This window comes from Anomaloglossus baeobatrachus, chromosome 1 (assembly GCF_048569485.1).
Source record: "Anomaloglossus baeobatrachus isolate aAnoBae1 chromosome 1, aAnoBae1.hap1, whole genome shotgun sequence".
NCBI classification, from domain to species: Eukaryota; Metazoa; Chordata; class Amphibia; order Anura; family Aromobatidae; genus Anomaloglossus; species Anomaloglossus baeobatrachus.
Window position 1 is genome coordinate 391,412,023 of NC_134353.1, and position 21,200 is coordinate 391,433,222.

Here is a 21,200-nt window from a genome sequence, read left to right on the forward strand (position 1 = left end):
AGGTGGCTTCGGCTAATTCCCTCGCTATCCGCAGGATCTTGTGGCTTAGAGAGTGGAAGGCAGATGCTTCTTCAAAGAAGTACCTTGCTGGACTCCCCTTTGCTGGGTCCCGGCTGTTCGGTGAACAGCTGGATGAAATTATTAAGGAAGCTACTGGCGGGAAGAGTACTTCCATGCCACAAACCAAAACCAGGAAACCTGTCCAGGGGAGGAATCAGTCGAGGTTTCGTTCCTTTCGTTCCTCTAACTGGTCGTCCTCGTCCTCGTCCGCTAACTCAGCTAAGGACCAAAAATCCAACTGGCGCACAAAAGAGTGTCCACAGAAGACCGCAGGAGTGGCTGCCACTAAGGCAGCCTCCTCATGACTATCTGTCCGCGCCAGCAACGTCCTTAGTCGGTGGCAGGCTCTCCCACTTTGGCGACGCGTGGTTTCAACACGTCTCCGATCAGTGGGTGCGGGATATCATCTCCCACGACTACAGGATAGAATTTTCTTCCAGCCCGCCAAACAGATTTTTTCTGTCAACTCCCCCCTGCTCCAAGGCCGCCGCCTTCTCTCAGGAGTGGCATCCTTGCAGGCCAACGGAGTAATTGTACCGGTTCCCGCCCGGGAACGGTTCAGAGGTTTCTACTCAAATCTCTTCCTAGTCCCCAAAAAGGACGTTCCTTCCGGCCCATCCTGGATCTCAAGCTTCTCAACAAGCATGTTCAGGTGCGGCATTTTCGCATGGAGTCTCTGCGGTCAGTCATTGCCTCAATGACCCAAGGGGATTTCCTGGCATCCATCGACATCAGAGATGCCTATCTGCATGTGCCAATTGCAGATTCACACCAGCGTTGGCTACGTTTTGCAATCGGAGAGGAACATTTCCAATTCGTGGCTCTCCCCTTCGGGTTAGCCACGGCCCCTCGGGTATTCACCAAGGTCATGGCAGCAGTGGTTGCGGTTCTGCACCTCCAGGGGTTGGCAGTGATTCCTTACCTGGACGACCTTCTTGTCAAGGCTTCATCCAGTGCAGACTGTCAGCGGAGTGTCTCGCTCACTCTCGCCACTCTAGCCCAATTCGGGTGGCTTATCAATCTGCCAAAATCCACTCTGACTCCGACCCAGAGGCTCACGTACTTAGGGATGCAGTTCGAGACTTTGACGGCACTTGTGAAGTTGCCATTAGTCAAACCGCAGTCCCTCCAACTGCCGGTGCGCTCTCTGCTGAGACCCCGCCGTTATTCCCTCAGGCGCCTGATGCAGGTGCTGGGTCAAATGGTGGCGTCAATGGAGGCTGTTCCCTTTGCCCAGTTCCATCTGCGTCCCCTGCAGCTGGACATTCTCCGCTGTTGGGACAAGCGGCCTTCCTCCTTGCACAGGTTGGTGGCTCTGTCGCCACAGACCAGGAGTTCTCTTCAGTGGTGCCTTCGGCCCCTCTCTCTGTCGCAGGGGCGCTCCTTTCTGACTCCGTCCTGGGTGATTCTCACCACGGATGCCAGCCTATCCGGCTGGGGAGCGGTATATCTCCACCACAGAGCACAGGGCACTTGGACTCCGTCCGAGTCAGCCCTTTCAATCAATGTGCTGGAAACCAGAGCTGTGCTTCTAGCTCTCCTAGCCTTTCACCACCTGTTGGCGGGCATGCACATTCGAGTCCAGTCAGACAACGCGACAGCGGTTGCCTCCATCAATCACCAAGGCGGGACACACAGCCGCCTGGCAATGTTGGAAGTCCAACGCATTCTTCAAATGGGCGGAGGACTCCAAGTCCACCATATCCGCAGTCCACATCCCAGGCGTACAAAACTGGGAGGCAGATTATCTCAGCCGTCAAACCGTGGACGGTGGCGAGTGGTCCCTGCACCCGGCAGTGTTTCAGTCAATCTGCCGCAAATGGGGCACTCCGGACGTGGACCTAATGGCATCCCGTCACAACAACAAGGTTCCGGTTTACGTGGCTCGCTCCCACGATCCTCAGGCATTCGTCGCAGACGCTCTGGTTCAAGACTGGTCCCAGTTTTGTCTGTCCTACGTGTTTCCCCCTCTAGCTCTCTTGCCCAGAGTCCTGCGCAAGATCGGAATGGAGGGCCGTCGAGTCATCCTCATTGCACCGGGCTGGCCCAGGCGAGCTTGGTACCCAGACCTGCTCCATCTGTCCGTAGAGATGCCGTGGCATCTTCCGGACCGTCCAGACCTTCTCTCACAAGGTCCGTTTTTCCGCCAGAATTCTGCGGCTCTCAGATTGACGGCGTGGCTCTTGAGTCCTGGATCTTGACGACTTCTGGTATCCCTCCTGAAGTCATCTCCACTATGACTCGGGCCCGTAAGTCTTCCTCCGCCAAGATCTATCACAGGACTTGGAAAATTTTCCTGTCCTGGTGTCGCTCTTCCGGCCATCCTCCCTGGCCATTTTCCTTGCCGACCCTTCTGTCCCTTCTACAGTCCGGTCTGCTGCTGGGACTGTCCCTCAACTCTCTTAAGGGACAAGTCTCAGCTCTGTCAGTGCTGTTCCAGCGGCGTCTCGCCCGGCTGGCTCAGGTCCGCACCTTCATGCAGGGTGCGTCTCACATCATTCTGCCTTACCGGCGGCCCTTGGATCCCTGGGACCTTAACTTGGTCCTCACGGTATTGCAGAAACCCCCCTTTGAGCCTCTTAGGGAGGTTTCTTTGTTTCGTCTTTCACAGAAAGTGGTCTTTCTAGTGGCCATAACTTCCCTCAGGAGAGTCTCTGATTTGGCTGCGCTCTCTTCGGAGTCACTTTTTTGGTTTTTCATCAAGACAAGGTGGTTCTCCGTCCGACTCCGGACTTTCTTCCTAAGGTGGTCTCTCCTTTCCACCTTAACCAGGACATTACCCTACCTTCCTTTTGTCCGGCTCCTGTTCATCGCTTTGAAAAAGCGTTGCATACTTTGGATCTGGTGCGTGCGCTCTGGATCTATGTGTCTCGCACCGCTGTTCTTAGGCGGTGCACCTCTCTTTTTGTGCTAACCACAGGTCGGCGCAAGGGCCTCTATGCTTCTAAGCCGACCTTAGCCCGTTGGATTAGGTCGACCATTTCGGACGCCTGCCAGTGTTCTCAGGTGCCTCCCCCGCCGGGGATCAAGGCACACACGACCAGAGCTGTCGGTGCCTCTTGGGCTTTCAGGCACCAGGCTACGGCTCAACAAGTCTGTCAGGCTGCCACTTGGACTAGCCTGCATACCTTTTCGAAGCACTACCAAGTGCATGTTCATGCTTCGGCAGATGTGAGCTTGGGCAGACGCATCCTTCAGGCGGCTGTCGCCCACTTGTGAAGTTAGGTTCTGCCTACTTCTTAGTTTTTCTGTTTATTTCCCACCCATGGACTGCTTTGAGACGTCCCATGGCCTGGGTCTCCCATAGGCACGATAAAGAAAAAGAGAATTTTGTTTACTTACCGTAAATTCTTTTTCTTATAGTTCCGTATTGGGAGACCCAGCACCCTCCCTGTTGCCTGTTGGCACTTTCTTGTTCCGTGTGTTATCACTGGCTGTTGTTGTTGACAGAGTCTCCGGTTGTTCCGGTTCTTGCTCTGTTTTTACTTGTGGGTGGCTATTCTCCTTCAGCTTTTGCACTAAACTGGCTAGATCTGGTTCTCCAGGGGGTGTATAAGCTCAGAGGGAGGAGCTACACTTTTAACTGTAGTACTTTGTGTGTCCTACGGAGGCAGAAGCTAAACACCCATGGTCTGGGTCTCCCAATACGGAACTATAAGAAAAAGAATTTACGGTAAGTAAACAAAATTCTCTTTTTTCTAAGTAAATATATTTCTAAAGATGCCATTGTCATGAATTTCTCACCAGATGATGGCAACAACCCATCCAATTCACACAGGCAAAGGAATCAAACCATAGATGTCCAAAACATAGTAAAAACCTGCTGACATATTACCTTTAATAAAGATTGTGCTATAAAAAAATATATATATCTATATAGATACTGTATATAAAATATCTATAGATACACATAGAGTGCCTACAAGTAGTATTCAACACCCTGCAGATTTAGCAGGTTTACACATTCGGAATTAACTTGGCATTGTGACATTTGGACTGTAGATCAGCCTGGAAGTGAGAAATGCACTGCAGCAAAAAAGAATGTTATTTCTTTTTTTCTTTTTTTTTTTAAATTGTGAAAAGTTTATTCAGAGGGTCATTTATTATTCAACCCCTCAAACCACAAGAATTCTGTTTGGTTCCCCTAAAGTATTAAGAAGTATTTCAGGCACAAAGAACAATGAGCTTCACATGTTTGGATTAATTATCTCTTTTTCCAGCCTTTTCTGACTAATTAAGACCCTCCCCAAACTTGTGAACAGCACTCATACTTGGTCAACATGGGAAAGACAAAGGAGCATTCCAAGGCCATCAGAGACAAGATCGTGGAGGGTCACAAGGCTGGCAAGGGGTACAAACCCTTTCCAAGGAGTTGGGCCTACCTGTCTCTACTGTTGGGAGCATCATCCGGAAGTGGAAGGCTTATGGAACTACTGTTAGCCTTCCACGGCCTGGACAGCCTTTGAAAGTTTCCACCCGTGCCGAGGCCAGGCTGGTCCGAAGAGTCAAGGCTAACCCAAGGACAACAAGGAAGGAGCTCCGGGAAGATCTCATGGCAGTGGGGACATTGGTTTCAGTCAATACCATAAGTAACTTACTCCACCGCAATGGTCTCCGTTCCAGACAAGCCCGTAAGGTACCTTTACTTTCAAAGCGTCATGTCAAGGCTCGTCTACAGTTTGCTCATGATCACTTGGAGGACTCTGAGACAGACTGGTTCAAGGTTCTCTGGTCTGATGAGACCAAGATCGAGATCTTTGGTGCCAACCACACACGTGACGTTTGGAGACTGGATGGCACTGCATGCGACCCCAAGAATACCATCCCTACAGTCAAGCATGGTGGTGGCAGCATCATGCTGTGGGGCTGTTTCTCAGCCAAGGGGCCTGGCCATCTGGTCCGCATCCATGGGAAGATGGATAGCACGGCCTACCTGGAGATTTTGGCCAAGAACCTCCGCTCCTCCATCAAGGATCTTAAGATGGGTCGTCATTTCATCTTCCAACAAGACAACGACACAAAGCACACAGCCAAGAAAACCAAGGCCTGGTTCAAGAGGGAAAAAATCAAGGTGTTGCAGTGGCCTAGTCAGTCTCCTGACCTTAACCCAATTGAAAACTTGTGGAAGGAGCTCAAGATTAAAGTCCACATGAGACACCCAAAGAACCTAGATAACTTGGAGAAGATCTGCATGGAGGAGTGGGCCAAGATAACTCCAGAGACCTGTGCCGGCCTGATCAGGTCTTATAAAAGACGATTATTAGCTGTAATTGCAAACAAGGGTTATTCCACAAAATATTAAACCTAGGGGTTGAATAATAATTGACCCACACTTTTATGTTGAAAATTTATTAAAATTTAACTGAGCAACATAACTTGTTGGTTTGTAAGATTTATGCATCTGTTAATAAATCCTGCTCTTGTTTGAAGTTTGCAGGCTCTAACTTATTTGCATCTTATCAAACCTGCTAAATCTGCAGGGGGTTGAATACTACTTGTAGGCACTGTATAAAGGGAATACATCAGCAGGTGTTTTCTATGTTTTGGACATTTATGGTTTGATTTCTTTGCCTGTGTAGATTGGTGACGTATTCAATACTTATTTCACCCGCTGTATAGCACAAACAATCGCAGCTAAGTTCCCTAAGAAGATAATCAAATGCAAGAAAGTGTAGAAAACAAAGTTTTGGAAAGTATTCCCGAAAAATATAAAAATTCTAAATCAACCCCCTTTATTTTTCATCTCATTAAAAATATAGAAATAGAAAAATACCTTTATGTAGCATGACCGCTTCCTTTTAACGCCATGGCTTTTTCATAAAGGCGAAATGTAAAATAAATTTCTGCACCACATTTCTACAGGACTTCAAAATAAGTTTTTAGTGTCAGCTCAACTAAATTAAAAATTTTATCCCATTCTTAACATACTCAAAAAAAAAATGTGTTTACTCACTGGGAAATGGTTTTTTCTCGGATCCTTGGCTCCTCAGTTTCTTCAGCGTGTTGACTGCCACACTAAGATATATGTTACGACTGCTGCTTCGGCTGTAAACCATTTTTTCCTCTTCTAGAGCCTGTAAAACACAAAAGAAAGATGCAATATACTTTAAATTGGATCATTCAACAAGGAAAAAAAAGCACTAGATGGCGGCACCACACTGCAAACAGGAGACGGTGTACTTACAGAGGTCCTCTGGAGTCTATGTCTTGCTGGGACGGGCGGTGCTCACTCCGTGTGTAGTCCCAGGATTAGATGCAGATTCCAAAAAAGGTAGAAGTCATGGGGCACTCAGCCTTCAGTCCAAGATTTATTGTTCAAAATAAGGTAACATGAACAAGTGAACCCGTAGAAGCGCCTAGTCAGTGTGAAACGGCCGTCGTCCGTTGAGCTCTCCCTCACCGCTCCCCCTCCCTTGCTATAACTTGTTCATGTTACCTTATTTTGAACAATAAATCTTGGACTGAAGGCTGAGTGCCCCGTGACTTCTACCTTTTTTGGAATACTTCAAATTGGGTATGTCTCGACTTTAAACTCTTATAACACCAGGGTGAGGATAACGCCCAGCATGCGTGTGGCACAAAGGGAATGGAGGCAGGTTGAAGGGGACGCTGTTGATAAGGGGTCACCCATTCCCCCTCTCCCTAACACTCACCTGTGGCTGAATTCTGCACTGCCTATCATCTACACAGCCAACCCCACCCACGTGCGATCATGTGCCTAAGCCCTGGCTAGTGAGCTGGGCAGCAAGACACTAGTCTTACTACTACATAAAGACAACAGTAAAAAAGAGACCAACACAGGGGAAGAAAACAACAGATGGTTTTCCACAACTTCCACAAAGACAACTTCTCCTGGGAGGTCAGCATAGAAAAACTATCACTGGCATATGAGAAAACCAAGAATGAGTTTAAATAATGAAGTGGTGTGGCATTAAGGTACAGCAGCTGAAATTATAGCTACATGAAATGTCAGCAGAATCAATAAAAAACCCTTAAAAGGGAACCAACCAGCAGGATTTTCATATAAAAAAAGTAAAGCCAGTGCTGTACTGGTGCTAGGATTGACAAATGTAGGTTTTGGAGGCACTCCAACTTTGGCATAGAAATACTGATAAAAAAAAAAATACAATAAAGCTTAAAAGGGAATATGTCACCAGGTTTTTGCCACCTAATCTGAAAGCAGAATAATGAAGGGACAGAGATCCTGCTTCCAGTGGTGTTTCACTTACTGAGCTGCTTAATGAGCTTTTGATAAAATCACTGTTAAGCTGGTGTCACACACCGCGACAACGACATCGCTGCTACGTCACCATTTTCTGTGACGTTGCAGCGACGTCGCGTCGCTGTATGTGACATCCAGCAACGACCTGGCCCCTGCTGTGAGGTCGCCGGTCGTTGCTGAATGTCCAGCTTCATTTTTTGGTCGTCACTCTCCCGCTGTGACACACACATCGCTGTGTGTGACAGTGAGAGAGCGACGAAATGAAGCGAGCAGGAGCCGGCACTGGCAGCTGCGGTAAGCTGTAACCAGCGTAAACATCGGGTAACCAAGGGAAGACCTTTCCCTGGTTACCCGATATTTACCTTCGTTACCAGCCTCCGCTCTTGCTGCCAGTGCCGGCTCCTGCTCTGTGCACATGTGGCTGCAGTACACATCGGGTAATTAACCCGATGTATACTGTAGCAAGGAGAGCAAGGAGCCAGCGCTAAGCAGTGCGCGCGGCTCCCTGCTCTCTGCACATGTAGCACAGCGACGTTATGATCGCTGCTTCTGCTGTGTTTGACAGCTAAGGCTGCTTTCACACATCCGGCTTTTGCAATGCGGCACAATCCGGCACTTTGCAGGAAAACCGCAACCGTTTTTTTTTGCTGCCGGTTGCGTTTTTCCTGCATAGACTTTAATTAGTGCCGCATGGGCTTGCGTTCGGTCCGGTTTTTGCCGCATGCGGCAGATTTAGCCGATGCGGCGGCCGGATGGAACGTTCCCTGGCACGTTTTTTGCTCCGGCAAAAAAAAACACATCGCGCCGCATCCGGCCGATGCGGCGCTTTTTCCAATGCATCCCTATGGATGCCGGATGCGGCAAAAACCGCATCCGGCCGCCGCATGCGTTTTTTGCCACTGCACATGCTCAGTAGCATGCCGCAAGCGGCAAAAACCGGACCGGCTGCATGTAAAAAACTTATGCAAAGGATGCGGTGTTTTCACCGCATCCGTTGCATAGGCTTCACAGCCGGATTGAGCCGCACTGCTCAAACCGGATGTGTGAAAGCAGCGATCATAACAGCGACTTACAAGGTCGCTGTTACGTCACCGAAAATGGTGACGTAACAGCGACGTCGTTGTCGCTGTCGCTTAGTGTGAACCCAGCTTTAAGTCAGCAGTAGATTATCATTAGAAGACTACTTGGCGTGCTGCCAGGTAGTCTAGAATAGTCATGAGTTCTGTATAACTGCTATGCAGTGGGTACGGAAAGTATAAAGACCCCTTTAAATTTTTCACTCTGTTTCATTGCAGCCATTTGGTAAATTCATTTTTTTTCTCTTATTAATGTACACTCTGCACCCCATCGACCACTCCTTCGACCAAGTCTGAGGTCCAGAGCACTTTGGAAGAGGTTTTTTCCAGGATATCTCTGTACTTGGTCGCATTCATCTTTCAGTTTCAGTTGCAACTAGTCGCCCTGTCCCTGCAGCTGAGAAACACTCCCATAACATGATGCTGCCACCATGTGTCACTGGTTTTCTCCACACATACAGCTTAGAATTATCAGCAAAAGTTTTATCTTCGTCTCATCAGACCAGAGAATCTTATTTCTCATTGTCTAGGAGTCCTTCATGTGTTTTTTTTTGCAAACTATGTGGGCTTTCATAGGTCTTTCATTGAGGAGAGGCTTCTGTCGGGCCACTCTGCCATAAAAACCCGACTGGTGGAGGGCTGCAGTGATAGTTGACTTTGTGGAACTTTCTCCCATCCCCCTACTGCATCTCTGGAGCTCAGCCACAGTGATCTTGGGGTTCTTCTTTACCTCTCTCACCAAGGCTCTTCTCCCATGATTTCTCAGTTTGGCCGGACGGCCAGGTCTAGAAAGAGTTCTGGTGGTCCCAAACTTCTTCCATTTAAGGATCTTGGAGGCCATTGTGCTCTTGAGCACAGAACCTTGAGTACTGCAGAAAGTCTTTTGTAACCTTGGCCAGATCTGTTGCAGAATCCATAAGAACGAAAGGCACTCACCAAGACTTGCTGTAACGGGAATTTATTTCCACATCGGATTACAGGTTGCCTTGCCACAATTCTGTCTCTGAGCTCCTTGGGCAGCTCCTTTGACCTCATGATTCCGTTTGGTCTGACATGCACTGTGAGGTCTTATATAGACAGGTGTGCACCTTTCCAAATCAAGTCCTAACTGTTTAATTAAACACAGCTGGACTCCAATGAAGGAGTAGAACAGTGTCAAGAAGGATCACAATGATATGGACAGCATGTGACTTAAATATGAGTGTCTGAGCAAAGAGTCTGAACACTTATGACCATGTGATATTTCAGTTTTTCATGTTTAAAAAAATCTGCAAAATTTCTACATTTGTTTTTTTTATGTGAAGATTAGAGTGTACATTAATGAGAGAAAAAAAATGAACTTTTTTCAATTTACCAAATGGCTGCAATGAAACAAAAAGGAAAAAATTTAAAAGGGGTCTGAAAACTTTCCGTATCCACTATATCTGTAGCAGAAAAAACATTGATTTTATAAAAAAGACAGCAAACAGCTCAGTAAGTGACATCACTGGAATCAGGGTCTCTGTCTTTACATTATGCTGCTCTCAGATAGGGTAGCAAAAAACCTGGGGACAAATTCCCTTTAAGCTTTTATTCAGTATTTTTAATAAGTATTTCTATGCCAAAACAAGAAGTGCTTCCAAAACATACATTTGTCAATCCTTCAATTAGGCTGCTTTCACACATCAGGTTTTTGCGGTGCGGCACAATCCGGCGCTTTGCGAGAAAAACGCATCCGTTTTTTTGCCGCCGGGTGGTTTTTCCTCATAGACTTTTATTAGCGCCGGATTGTGCCGCATTTACTTGCGTTTGATCCAGTTTTTGCTCCGGCGGCCGCACAGGATGCAGAGAGGAACGTTTTTTGCCAGCGGCAAAAAACTGCATAGCGCTGAGTGCGGCACTGTGCGGCATGGTGCATAATGAAAGTCTATGCGCGACGAATCCGGTGGCATGCATCAAACGCCGGAAGCATGTACCAGATTCGGTTTTTACTTCTGAGCATGCCCAGAAGTGATATAAATTCATTGCTTGTCTGAAAATCACTCACTCACTCACTGACACACTCACTGACTTATTCACTCTCTCTTTCCTACTCTCCGATCACAGGCAAGGCACTGCTATGGCAGCTTCTCCTGATTTCAAAAAGCCGGGCGCCCATTATTCATTCAATCTCGTATTCACCGCTTTCCCCGCCCACAGGCTCCACGTTATGGGGAGCCCCGCAGCATAAAAATATGAGCCAGCAGCCGCCCGGAATTGCCGCATCCATTAGGTGCGACAGTCCCGGGACGCTACCCGGCTCATCCCGAATTGCCCTGGTGCTGTGGCAATCGGGGTAATAAGGTGTGAATCATGGCAGGCGTCTATGAGACACCCCCAATGATTAACCTGTAAGTGAAAGTAAATAAACACACACAACGAAAAATCCTTTATTTGGAAGAAAAGACAAAAAAACACCCTCTTTCACCATTTTATTAAAATCCCCAAATACCCCTCCAGGTCCGACGTAATCCACAGAGGTCCCACGACGCTTTCAGCTCTGCTACATGAAGCTGACAGGAGCGGCAGTAGAACACCGCTGCTCTGTCAGCTCCACGCAGCAACTGAAGGGAGTCGCGCTGTCAGCGGGGAAGTCACTGAGGTAGTGCCGGGGTGTGTGCGGTGATTATGGGGGCTGTAGTGCCTGCGTGTGCGGTGATGATGCGTGTGGGTGTGCTGGTGTATGTGCGGTGATGATGCGTGCGGGAGTGCCTGGGTGTGCGGTGATGATGCCTGCGGTAGTGCCGGTGTATGTGCGGTGATGATGCGTGCGGGAGTGCCTGGGTATGCGGGGATGATGTGTGCGGGAGTGCCTGCGTGTGCAGTGATGATGCGTGCGGGAGTGCCTGCGTGTGCAGTGATGATGCATGCGGAAGTGCCTGCGTGTGCAGTGATGATGCGTGCGGGAGTGCCTGCGTTTGCAGTGATGATGCGTGCGGGAGCGCCTGAGTGTGCAGTGATGATGCGTGCGGGAGTGCCTGCGTGTGCAGTGATGATGCGTGCGGGAGTGCCTCGGTGTGTGGTGATGATGCGCGCGAGAGTGCCTGCGTGTGCGGTGATGATGCGTGCGGAAGTGCCTGCGTGTGCAGTGATGATGCGTGCGGGAGTGCCTGCGTGTGCGGTGATGATGCGTGCGGGAGTGCCTCGGTGTGTGGTGATGATGCGCGCGAGAGTGCCTGCGTGTGCGGTGATGATGAGTGCGGGAGTGCCTGCGTGTGCAGTGATGATGCGTGCGGGAGTGCCTGCGTGTGCAGTGATGATGCGTGCGGGAGCGCCTGAGTGTGCAGTGATGATGCGTGCGGGAGTGCCTCGGTGTGTGGTGATGATGCACGCGAGAGTGCCTGCGTGTGCGGTGATGATGGGGTCTCTCAGCATAAAAAAAAAAAAAAAGGATCCGTTTTTTACCGGATCCGTCGCATCAGTTTTTACACAATCTGAGACGGATCCGTTGCATCAGGCACAAACCGGATTGTGCCTGATTGCAAAAAACCGATGTGTGAAAGCAGCCTAAGGGTGCTTTCGCACATCCGGATTTTTGCTCTGCGGCACAATACGGCGTTCTGCAGAAAAACCGCCACCGGCTTTTGTAACGCCGGTGGCGTTTTTTTTTGCATAGACTTACATTAGTGCCGTATTGTGCCGCAGGGGCTTGCGTTCGGTCCGGTTTTGGCCGCATGCGGCAGATTTAGCCGATGCGGCGGCAGATTTAGCCGATGCGGCGGCCGGATCGAACGTCCCCTGCAACGTTTTTTGCTCCGGCAAAAAACACCGCATCGCGCCGCATCCGGCCGCTGCGGCGCATTTTTCAATGCATACCTATGGAGGCCGGATGCGGCGCGATGCGGACAAAAACGCATCCGGTCGCCGCATGCGGTTTTTTCCACTGCGCATGCTCAGTAGCATGCCGCAACCGGAAAAAACCGGACGGGCCGCATGTAAAAACTTATGCAAAGGATGCGGTGTTTTCGCCGCATCCGTTGCATAGTTTTCACAGCCGGATTGAGCCGCAGGGCTCAAACCGGATGTGTGAAAGTAGCCTTATAGTTTTGTTTTTTTCCGTTTGTATGCCAAAACCATGAGTGGAACGAACAGTAGTGAAAAATACTGACCGTCAATAAGTTCTTACACAGTATTATGTCCCCACAAAGTCCCTCTTAGGCTACTTTCACACATCAGGTCTTTTCCATCAGGCACAATCCGGAAAAAAACGGGTAAAACTGATCCAGTACCGCATCCGTTTTATCCCCATAGATTTACATTGTTACCGGATTGTGCCTGATGGGTTTGCGTTGCATCCGTTTTTTTCCGGATGCGGCAAAATTAAAGCGGCGGCCGGAGGCAACGTATCTTGTAACTTTTTTTGTCCGGAAAAAAAACCGCATTGCGCCGCATCCATTCAATGCATGCCTATGGACGCCGGATGCGGCGCGATGCAAAAAAAATGCATCTGGCCGCCGCATGCGGTTTCTTCCACTGCGCATGCACAGTAGCGTGCCGCAACAGGAAAAAAAACGGACGGGCCGCATTTAAAAACTTATGCAAAGGATGCAGTGTTTTCGCCGCATCCGTTGCATAGGTTTCACAGCCGGATTGAGCCGCACTGCTCAAACCGGATGTGTGAAAGTAGCCTTACACAGTATAATTTCCCCACACAGCCCCCTTACATAGTGTAATGTCCCCTCACACATGTCCAAACAGAGCCACAAACAGTATTAGAAACCCACACAGTCCTCTTACACAGTATGATGTCCCCCACACAGCCCCCTTACACAGTATGTCCCTCACACAGCCCTCTTGCACAGTATAATGTCCCCCACACAGCCCTCTTGCACAGTATAATGCCCCCCACACAGCCCTCTTGTACAGTATAATGCCCCCCACACAGCCCTATTGTACAGTATAATGCCCCCCACACAGCCCTCTTGCACAGTATAATGTCCCCCACACAGCCCGAACGCACAGTGTAATATCCGCCACACAGCCCTAATGCACAGTATAATGTCCCCCACATAGCCCTAATGCACAGTATAATGCCCCCCACACAGCCCTCTTGCACAGTATAATGTCCCCCACACAGCCCTCTTGCACAGTATGATGTCCCTCACACAGCCCTCTCGCACAGTATGTCCCACACACAGCCCTCTTGCACAGTATGATGTCTCCCACACAGCCCTAACGACCAGTATAATGTCCCCCACACAGCCCTAACGCACAGTATGATGTCCCCCACACAGCCCCAACGCACAGTATAATGTCCCTCACACAGCCCTAATGCACAGTATAATGTCCGCCACACAGCCCTAATGCACAGTATAATGTCCCCCACATAGCCCTAATGCACAGTATAATGTCCCCCACATAGCCCTAATGCACAGTATAATGCCCCCCACACAGCCTTCTTGCACAGTATGTCCCACACACAGCCCTCTTGCACAGTATGATGTCCCCCAGAGCCCTCTTGCACAGTATGCTGTCCCCACACAGCCCTCTTGCACAGTATGATGTCCCCCACACAGCCCTCTTGCACTGTATAATGCCCCCCACACAGCCCCTTGCACAGTATGATGTCCCCCATACAACCCTAACGACCAGTATAATGTCCCCCACACAGCCCTAACGCACAGTATAATGTCCCCCACACAGCCCTAATGCACAGTATAATGTCCGCCACACAGCCCTAATGCACAGTATAATGTCCCCCACATAGCCCTAATGCACAGTATAATGCCCCTCACACAGCCCTCTTGCACAGTATGATGTCCCTCACACAGCCCTCCCCCATAGTATAATGTCCCCCACACAGCCTTCTTGCACAGTATGTCCCACACACAGCCCTCTTGCACAGTATGATGTCCCCCAGAGCCCTCTTGCACAGTATGCTATCCCCACACAGCCCTCTTGCACAGTATGATGTCCCCCACACAGCCCTCTTGCACAGTATGATGTCACGCACACAGCCCTCTTGCACAGTATAATGCCCCCCACACAGCCCCTTGCACAGTATGATGTCCCCCACACAGCCCTCTTGCACAGTATGTCACCCACCTAGCCCTCTTGCACAGTATGATATCCCCCACACAGCCCTCTTGCACAGTATGATGTCACGCACACAGCCCTCTTGCACAGTATAATGCCCCCCACACAGCCCCTTGCACAGTATGATGTCCCCCACACAGCCCTCTTGCACAGTATGTCACCCACCTAGCCCTCTTGCACAGTAGGATATCCCCCACACAGCTCTCTTGCACAGTATAATGTCCCTCACACAGCCCTCTTGCACAGTATGATGTCCCCCACACAGCATATCCCCCACACAGCCCTCTTCCAAAGTATGATGATTGTCACCCACACAGCCCTCTTGCACAGTATGATGTCACGCACACAGCCCTCTTGCACAGTATGATGTCACGCACACAGCCCTCTTGCACAGTATGATGTCACGCACACAGCCCTCTTGCACAGTATGATGTCACCCATACAGGCCTTTTGCACAGTATGATGTCCCTCACGCAGCCCTCTTGCACAGTATGATGTCACGCACACAGCCCTCTTGCACAGTATGACGTCACCCATACAGGCCTTTTGCACAGTATGATGTCCCTCACGCAGCCCTCTTGCACAGTATGATGTCACCCACACAGCCCTCTTGCACAGTATAATGTCCCCAAAACAGGCCTCTTGCACAGTATAATGTCCCCCACACAGCCCTCTTGCACAGTATAATGTCCCCTACCCAGCCCTCTTGCACAGTATAATGTCCCCCACACAGCCTTATTGCACAATTATTTCCCCAGTGTGCTGCTAGGTACTATCAATAAAAGAGAAAAAATAAAAAGGACTAAAGCTACTCACTTCTCCACATTCCACTAGTACTCCGGTCTGTGCTGTGTGCTGTGTGCTGAGGCACAGCTTGCGCGATGTAGTGACATTAACACTCTGACACACAAGCTCAAATGATTCAAGAAGGAGTTCATAGCATCCAGTTACGTAATAGTTTTCACCAGTATTAAAGTATGTAGATATCTGGATGGTGTGGCCTGACCAGACATGTGAGCAGCCACACTACAGAGGAGCTCCGGGGCAAAGCGCCTGGTTAGGCATCCACTGGGACTGACACCCCAGGAACCTACTGTTGCCATCCAGCGGCTTCCAGATGGCCAAAAGGTAGATACAGGAGACAGCGGGTGTCGACCGTCGATGGGGAAATCCAAGATGGCGCCGGCACTCCGGCGGGAGGTAAAAGGGTGGCAAGACATGTGGCTTTATCGGCGACGGATCCATTCACTAATGAGACAGCAGAGTTATTCCGACCTCTGTTCAGCAGTGTCCATCTTTTTAAAAATGCACAAAACGGTTGTTGACCACAATTTTGTGCACGCCTAAAAAGATCAACTCCACTGCACCTCAGGACAGACGAAAGATCAAAGTGACTTCCCCTGCCTCATTACAGTGAATTTTCAGTTACAAATTTTGTCTGAATCATGTTGTTAGAGATTTACACGTAATCACTGATGTAAGCGCTTAGCATAGAGCATAGGATATGAGGTGCGCCGTACTGCAATCTGTGGGACGCAGAATGAACAAATCAACAGTTGGTTGAAGAATTGGCTTTATTACTACTTTTATGCTGTACAGCATCCCGTATAAAAGTGACTAGGCAGCTGTAGTCCTTCGGTCAGCATGAATACAGCGATGCTAGGTTTATAATTATATTATATAATATATATATATATATATATATATATATATATATATATATATATATATATATATATATATATATATATATATATATATATATATATATATATATATATATATATATATATATATATATATATATATATATATATATATATATATATATATATATATATATATATATATACCGTATTTTTCGGACTATAAGACGCACCTGACCATAATACGCACCCTGGTTTTAGAGGAGGAAAATAGGAAAATAAAATTGTAAGCAGAAAATGTGGTCATGACACACATATGGGGCGAGGATCTGCTGCTGGCACTATTATGGGGTAATGTCCTGCTCATATACTCCCCAGCCTGCTCATATACTCCCCAGCCTGCTCATATACTCCCCAGCCTGCTCATATACTCCCCAGGCCGCTCATATACTCCCCAGGCCGCTCATATACTCCCCAGCCTGCTCATATACTCCCCAGGCCGCTCATATACTCCCCAGGCCGCTCATATACTCCCCAGGCCGCTCATATACTCCCCAGGCCGCTCATATACTCCCCAGGCCGCTCATATACTCCCCAGGCCGCTCATATACTCCCCAGGCCGCTCATATACTCCCCAGGCCGCTCATATACTCCCCAGGCCGCTCATATACTCCCCAGCCTGCTCATATACTCCCCAGCCTGCTCATATACTCCCCAGCCTGCTCATATACTCCCCAGCCTGCTCATATACCCTCATCCTCCTCATATACTCCCCAGCCTGCTATATACACCCCATGCTGCTCATAATATACCCCTATCCTGCTCATATACTCCCCAGCCTGCTCATATACTCCCCATGCTGCTCATATACTCCCCATGCAGCTCATATACTCCCCATGCAGCTCATATACTCCCCAGCCTGCTATATACCCTCATCCTGCTCATATACTTTCCATGCAGCTCATATACTCCCCAGCCTGCTATATACCCTCATCCTGCTCATATACTCTCCATGCAGCTCATATACTCCCCAGCCTGCTATATACCCTCATCCTGCTCATATACTCTCCATGCAGCTCATATACTCCCCAGGCTGCTCATATACTCCCCAGGCTGCTCATATACTCCCCATGCTGCTCATAATAAACCCCTACCCTGATCTTATACCCCCACCATCCTGGTGTATGGCTGCATCCTGTGGCACATAAAAAAAATAAACGTTCATACTCACCTCACTCCCTGCAGCACCGCTCCTCTTACCGTCTATGTCAGCGGCAGCGACGCTGAATGCAGCCGTCCTCCTGCGGCATCGCGATGTCCTCCGGTGGTCTGTGCCGGCGGCTGCGTGTGGACACGTGCGCACAGCGATGACGTCATCGCTGTGCGCGCCGCTAGTCACAAGTCAGCTGACCGGCACAGACAGGAGACCGCGGTGCTGCAGGGGAACGGTGAGTAATGTGTACTGATTCACTGCCCCCCGCACTGATGATGATGCTCGGGGGGCAGTGAATACAGCCGCACATGATCACTCCAGGCTGCAGTTGCCAGGGGTGATCATGCGGGCCGGCTGTTTATTCCCTATCACCCCGCCCACCTGTCAGCGCCGACTTCATCGCTGAGAGATGGGCGTGCATATTAAATGAGCGGGCCCACGTGGTCACGGCAGGCTGCTACAGCCTGCTCGTACCCCCGATGACTCGCTCCACCGCAGCACCCACATTCCCCGCAGCCACAGTCAGACCATAAGACGCACCCCCAACTTTCCCCCAAAAAGTGCGTCTTATGGTCCGAAAAATAATAAATATACACTTTATCAAAGGACAATAAAACTTTCACACTGAACATGTGCTCCTCTGACCATCCGAGCATGTCACAGCCCTGGACCAGACCCTTATCAAAGGACAATAAAACTTTCACACTGAACTGCAGCAGTATTTATGGCTAGAACAGCTTGTCCCCCTGCCATAGAGATAGTTCTGTTTCATATAACTTGTTCTTTTTTTTTTTTTTTTTTTTTTTTTTTACTGCACTATTCTAAGTCCTGTTGTGTATAAATACGTGACTCTTCAGATTTTGTGTTATACCATGCCTGATGAAGAGACCTGAGTAGTCTCGAAAGCTTGAAATTATTACCATCTTTTCAGTTAGCCATTAAAAGGTATCAACCACTGAGGACTCTCTGTTCTTTTAAACAATTTTTTTATCTCTACTGGCTAACACGGTACAAAGATATATTTTACTTGTATATATATATATATACATACACACACGCACACACACATATATATATTTACACACATTACATTATATATATATATACACATACATGGATGGACATGTATGTATGTATGTATGTATGTATGTATGTATGTATGTATGTATGTATGTATGTATGTATATATATATATATATATATATATATATATAACATACACACACTTTTTTTATTATGTTTAGGTTAGGCAACTATCGCACAAAAACAATTTTTACAGAGTAAAGATTTATTTTATAGAACTGAATTTAAAGGCTACAGTTTTTTATTTTTTTTTGCCGACAGTCATGTGAGGCTAGTTTTTTGCAGGATTTTAGGCCACTATTTTTGGCCACTTTCTATTCAACTTTTTGTGAGACAGAAGCAAGAAGAAACAGTAATTCAGGGATATGTTATTTAAGCGGTTTCACAATGTCATAAAAGCGGTAACAGCTTAAAGCTATGTGCGCACTAGAGATGTGAAGTTTCTCGAGAAAATCTTCTCGAGAAACTTCTGGGAGTGAAAGATTTGCTGACCTCCGGAAAAAATCCGCGGCAAAACCGCATGCGGATTTGCCGCGGATTTGTCGCGATTTTCCCGCGGGTGGTTCCCTGCGGATTTTTGCAGTCTGTACTGCAGAAATCCGCGGGGTACCTGCGGATTTAATGGACATGTTCATTTTCTCAAGAAAGTTTCTCGAGAAACTTTTCTCAAGAAATTTTCTTGAGAAAAATCCGCACCAGTGCGCACAGCTTTTTTTTTTCTCATAGAATTTCATGGGAAATGTCTGCACAAAGATTGCAGACATTTCTCAAGAAATTTCCGCGACAAATCCGCGGGTAAATCCGCGGGTATTTTGCTCTAGTGCGCACATAGCCTTATTCTTCGTGTGAATACGGTTACACCAATACCACATTTTTTTTGTGGTTTTTTGTGTTTTGTTTTGTTTTTTTTTTTTAAGTTTAACTGCTTTTACATCAAACAATTTCATTCATATATTTCTGTATTGCTGTAATCTGAGAGCTATAGATTTTTTTTTCCACTGATTAAGCTGTATGGCAGCTTGTTTTTTTGCAGGACAACATAAAGTTTACAGCAATATATTTTTATTTAAATATGACTTTGATTGTGTGTTTTATTCTACTTTTTTGTCAGCTGTATAATGAAAACCCAGTTTTTACTGTTCACTCAAGGTTTTAACTATTGTGATAATTTCATAGATCGGGTTATTATGGAATCAGCGATACCAAATGTGTGTTGTACACGTATATATTATATATATATATATATATATATATATATATATACACACATATATATATATATATATACACACACATATATATATATATATATACACACACACACATATATATACATATACACACATATACATACATACATACATACATAGGAACCTTGGTTAACGAGAACAATCCGTTCTGGGACTGTGCTTGTTAGCAAGATTTCCCATAGGAAATCATTGCAATGCAGATGATTCGTTCCACAACTTGTTAACTGTCCCATTCAGGTCCCCTATTGTGTCATTCCACACATGCACAAACACACACAAACACACACATTATGCTCCCCTTACCTTCCGTTCCATGCGGTCTCCTGGGACTTGCTGTTCTCCGGCACATGCTGTGTATCGGGTTACCATAACGACGAGGGAGGAGCTTCCGCTCCCAGCGCGCTGATCTCAAATGCAGGAGCCGCTTGCCTCTGATTGGCCAGCGCGCTGCCTTTGAGTAGCGGTGACAGAGGAAGTTCCTGTTCGTCGCTATGGTTGCCGATGCACAGCCTGGAGTGGAGCGGAGCGGTGAACTACAGGACCCAGGAGGCCGGAGATGGAACTGAAGGTACACATATTATGCTCACCTTACCTTCCGTTCCATCGCCAGCCTCCTGGGTCTTTTAGTTCGCCGCGAGGAGATCGCAATGAGCCAGCGGACTGCAAGAACCATGAGGCCGGTGGTGGAACGGAAGGTAAGGTGAGCATAATACTGTATGTGTGTGTTTGTGCGTGCTTGTGTGTGTTTGTGTGGACTGCAAGTGCGGGTCAGAGCGCGGTGGATGTACGGAAGCGGAAGTGTGTGCGGTGAGGATTTTGCTTGTACAGCAAAGCTTTCTCGTAAACCGGGTTGCAAATTTACAGAAAGCTTTGCTTGTTAAGTGGGTTACTCGTTAAGCGAGGTTCCACTGTAATAAATAAATTATATATATATATATATATATATATATTACACACATATACATACACACACACATACATATATACACACTGTAGTACCGGGGCGTTGCCCGGGATAGTGACTGTCTGTCTGTCTTTTTCCCTGTCTGTGCCTGTCTGTCTCTTTCCCTGTCTGTCTCTTTCCCTGTCTTTGCCTGTCTGTCTCTTTCCCTGTCTGTGCCTGTCTCTTTCCCTGTCTGTGTCTGTCTCTCCACAGACATCATATTACCTCACACATAAGCTTCTTATACTAAAAATGTCTTTTGTTCCCATAGCAACCACTCACAGATGCTATTAAAACAAGTACAATAAAATATAATTGTTTATTACACCATGTTCATGGAATATCTTGAGGGCAATATTAAAACAAGTAGTTCCAGGCTCCATTTACTTTAATGGAGGCATGTTTTTTGGACAGCAACTGTAAAGCGCGGGGTTAAATTTTCCTGTCAAACAGTCTATGACATTCCCTGAGTCACATGAAGCATCTGTGTAAAATTTTGTGATTATAAATGCGATCGTACGATCAGATCACAGCTGCGGAGGGGAGAGCCGGTGCGGTCTCTCCTCTGTTGCAGGCTGATGCGGGAATTGCACTGCACTCGAGTTACACCAGTGTGATGCAAGTGCAATGCGATGTTTCTCACGTCCCCATAG

At 47.8% G+C, this 21,200-nt stretch overlaps 1 protein-coding gene across 2 annotated transcripts in view; it reads right to left on the reverse strand.

Annotated features, from left to right (window-relative positions):
* Positions 1-21,200, reverse strand: part of REXO1 (RNA exonuclease 1 homolog) — a 203,595-nt gene that overhangs the window by 127,773 nt on the left and 54,622 nt on the right. For both annotated transcript variants that reach the window (XM_075352558.1, XM_075352557.1), the window contains exon 7: positions 6,014-6,134. In XM_075352558.1, coding sequence (XP_075208673.1) covers positions 6,014-6,134 — 121 coding nt within the window. The remainder of the gene's footprint in view (positions 1-6,013; positions 6,135-21,200) is intronic.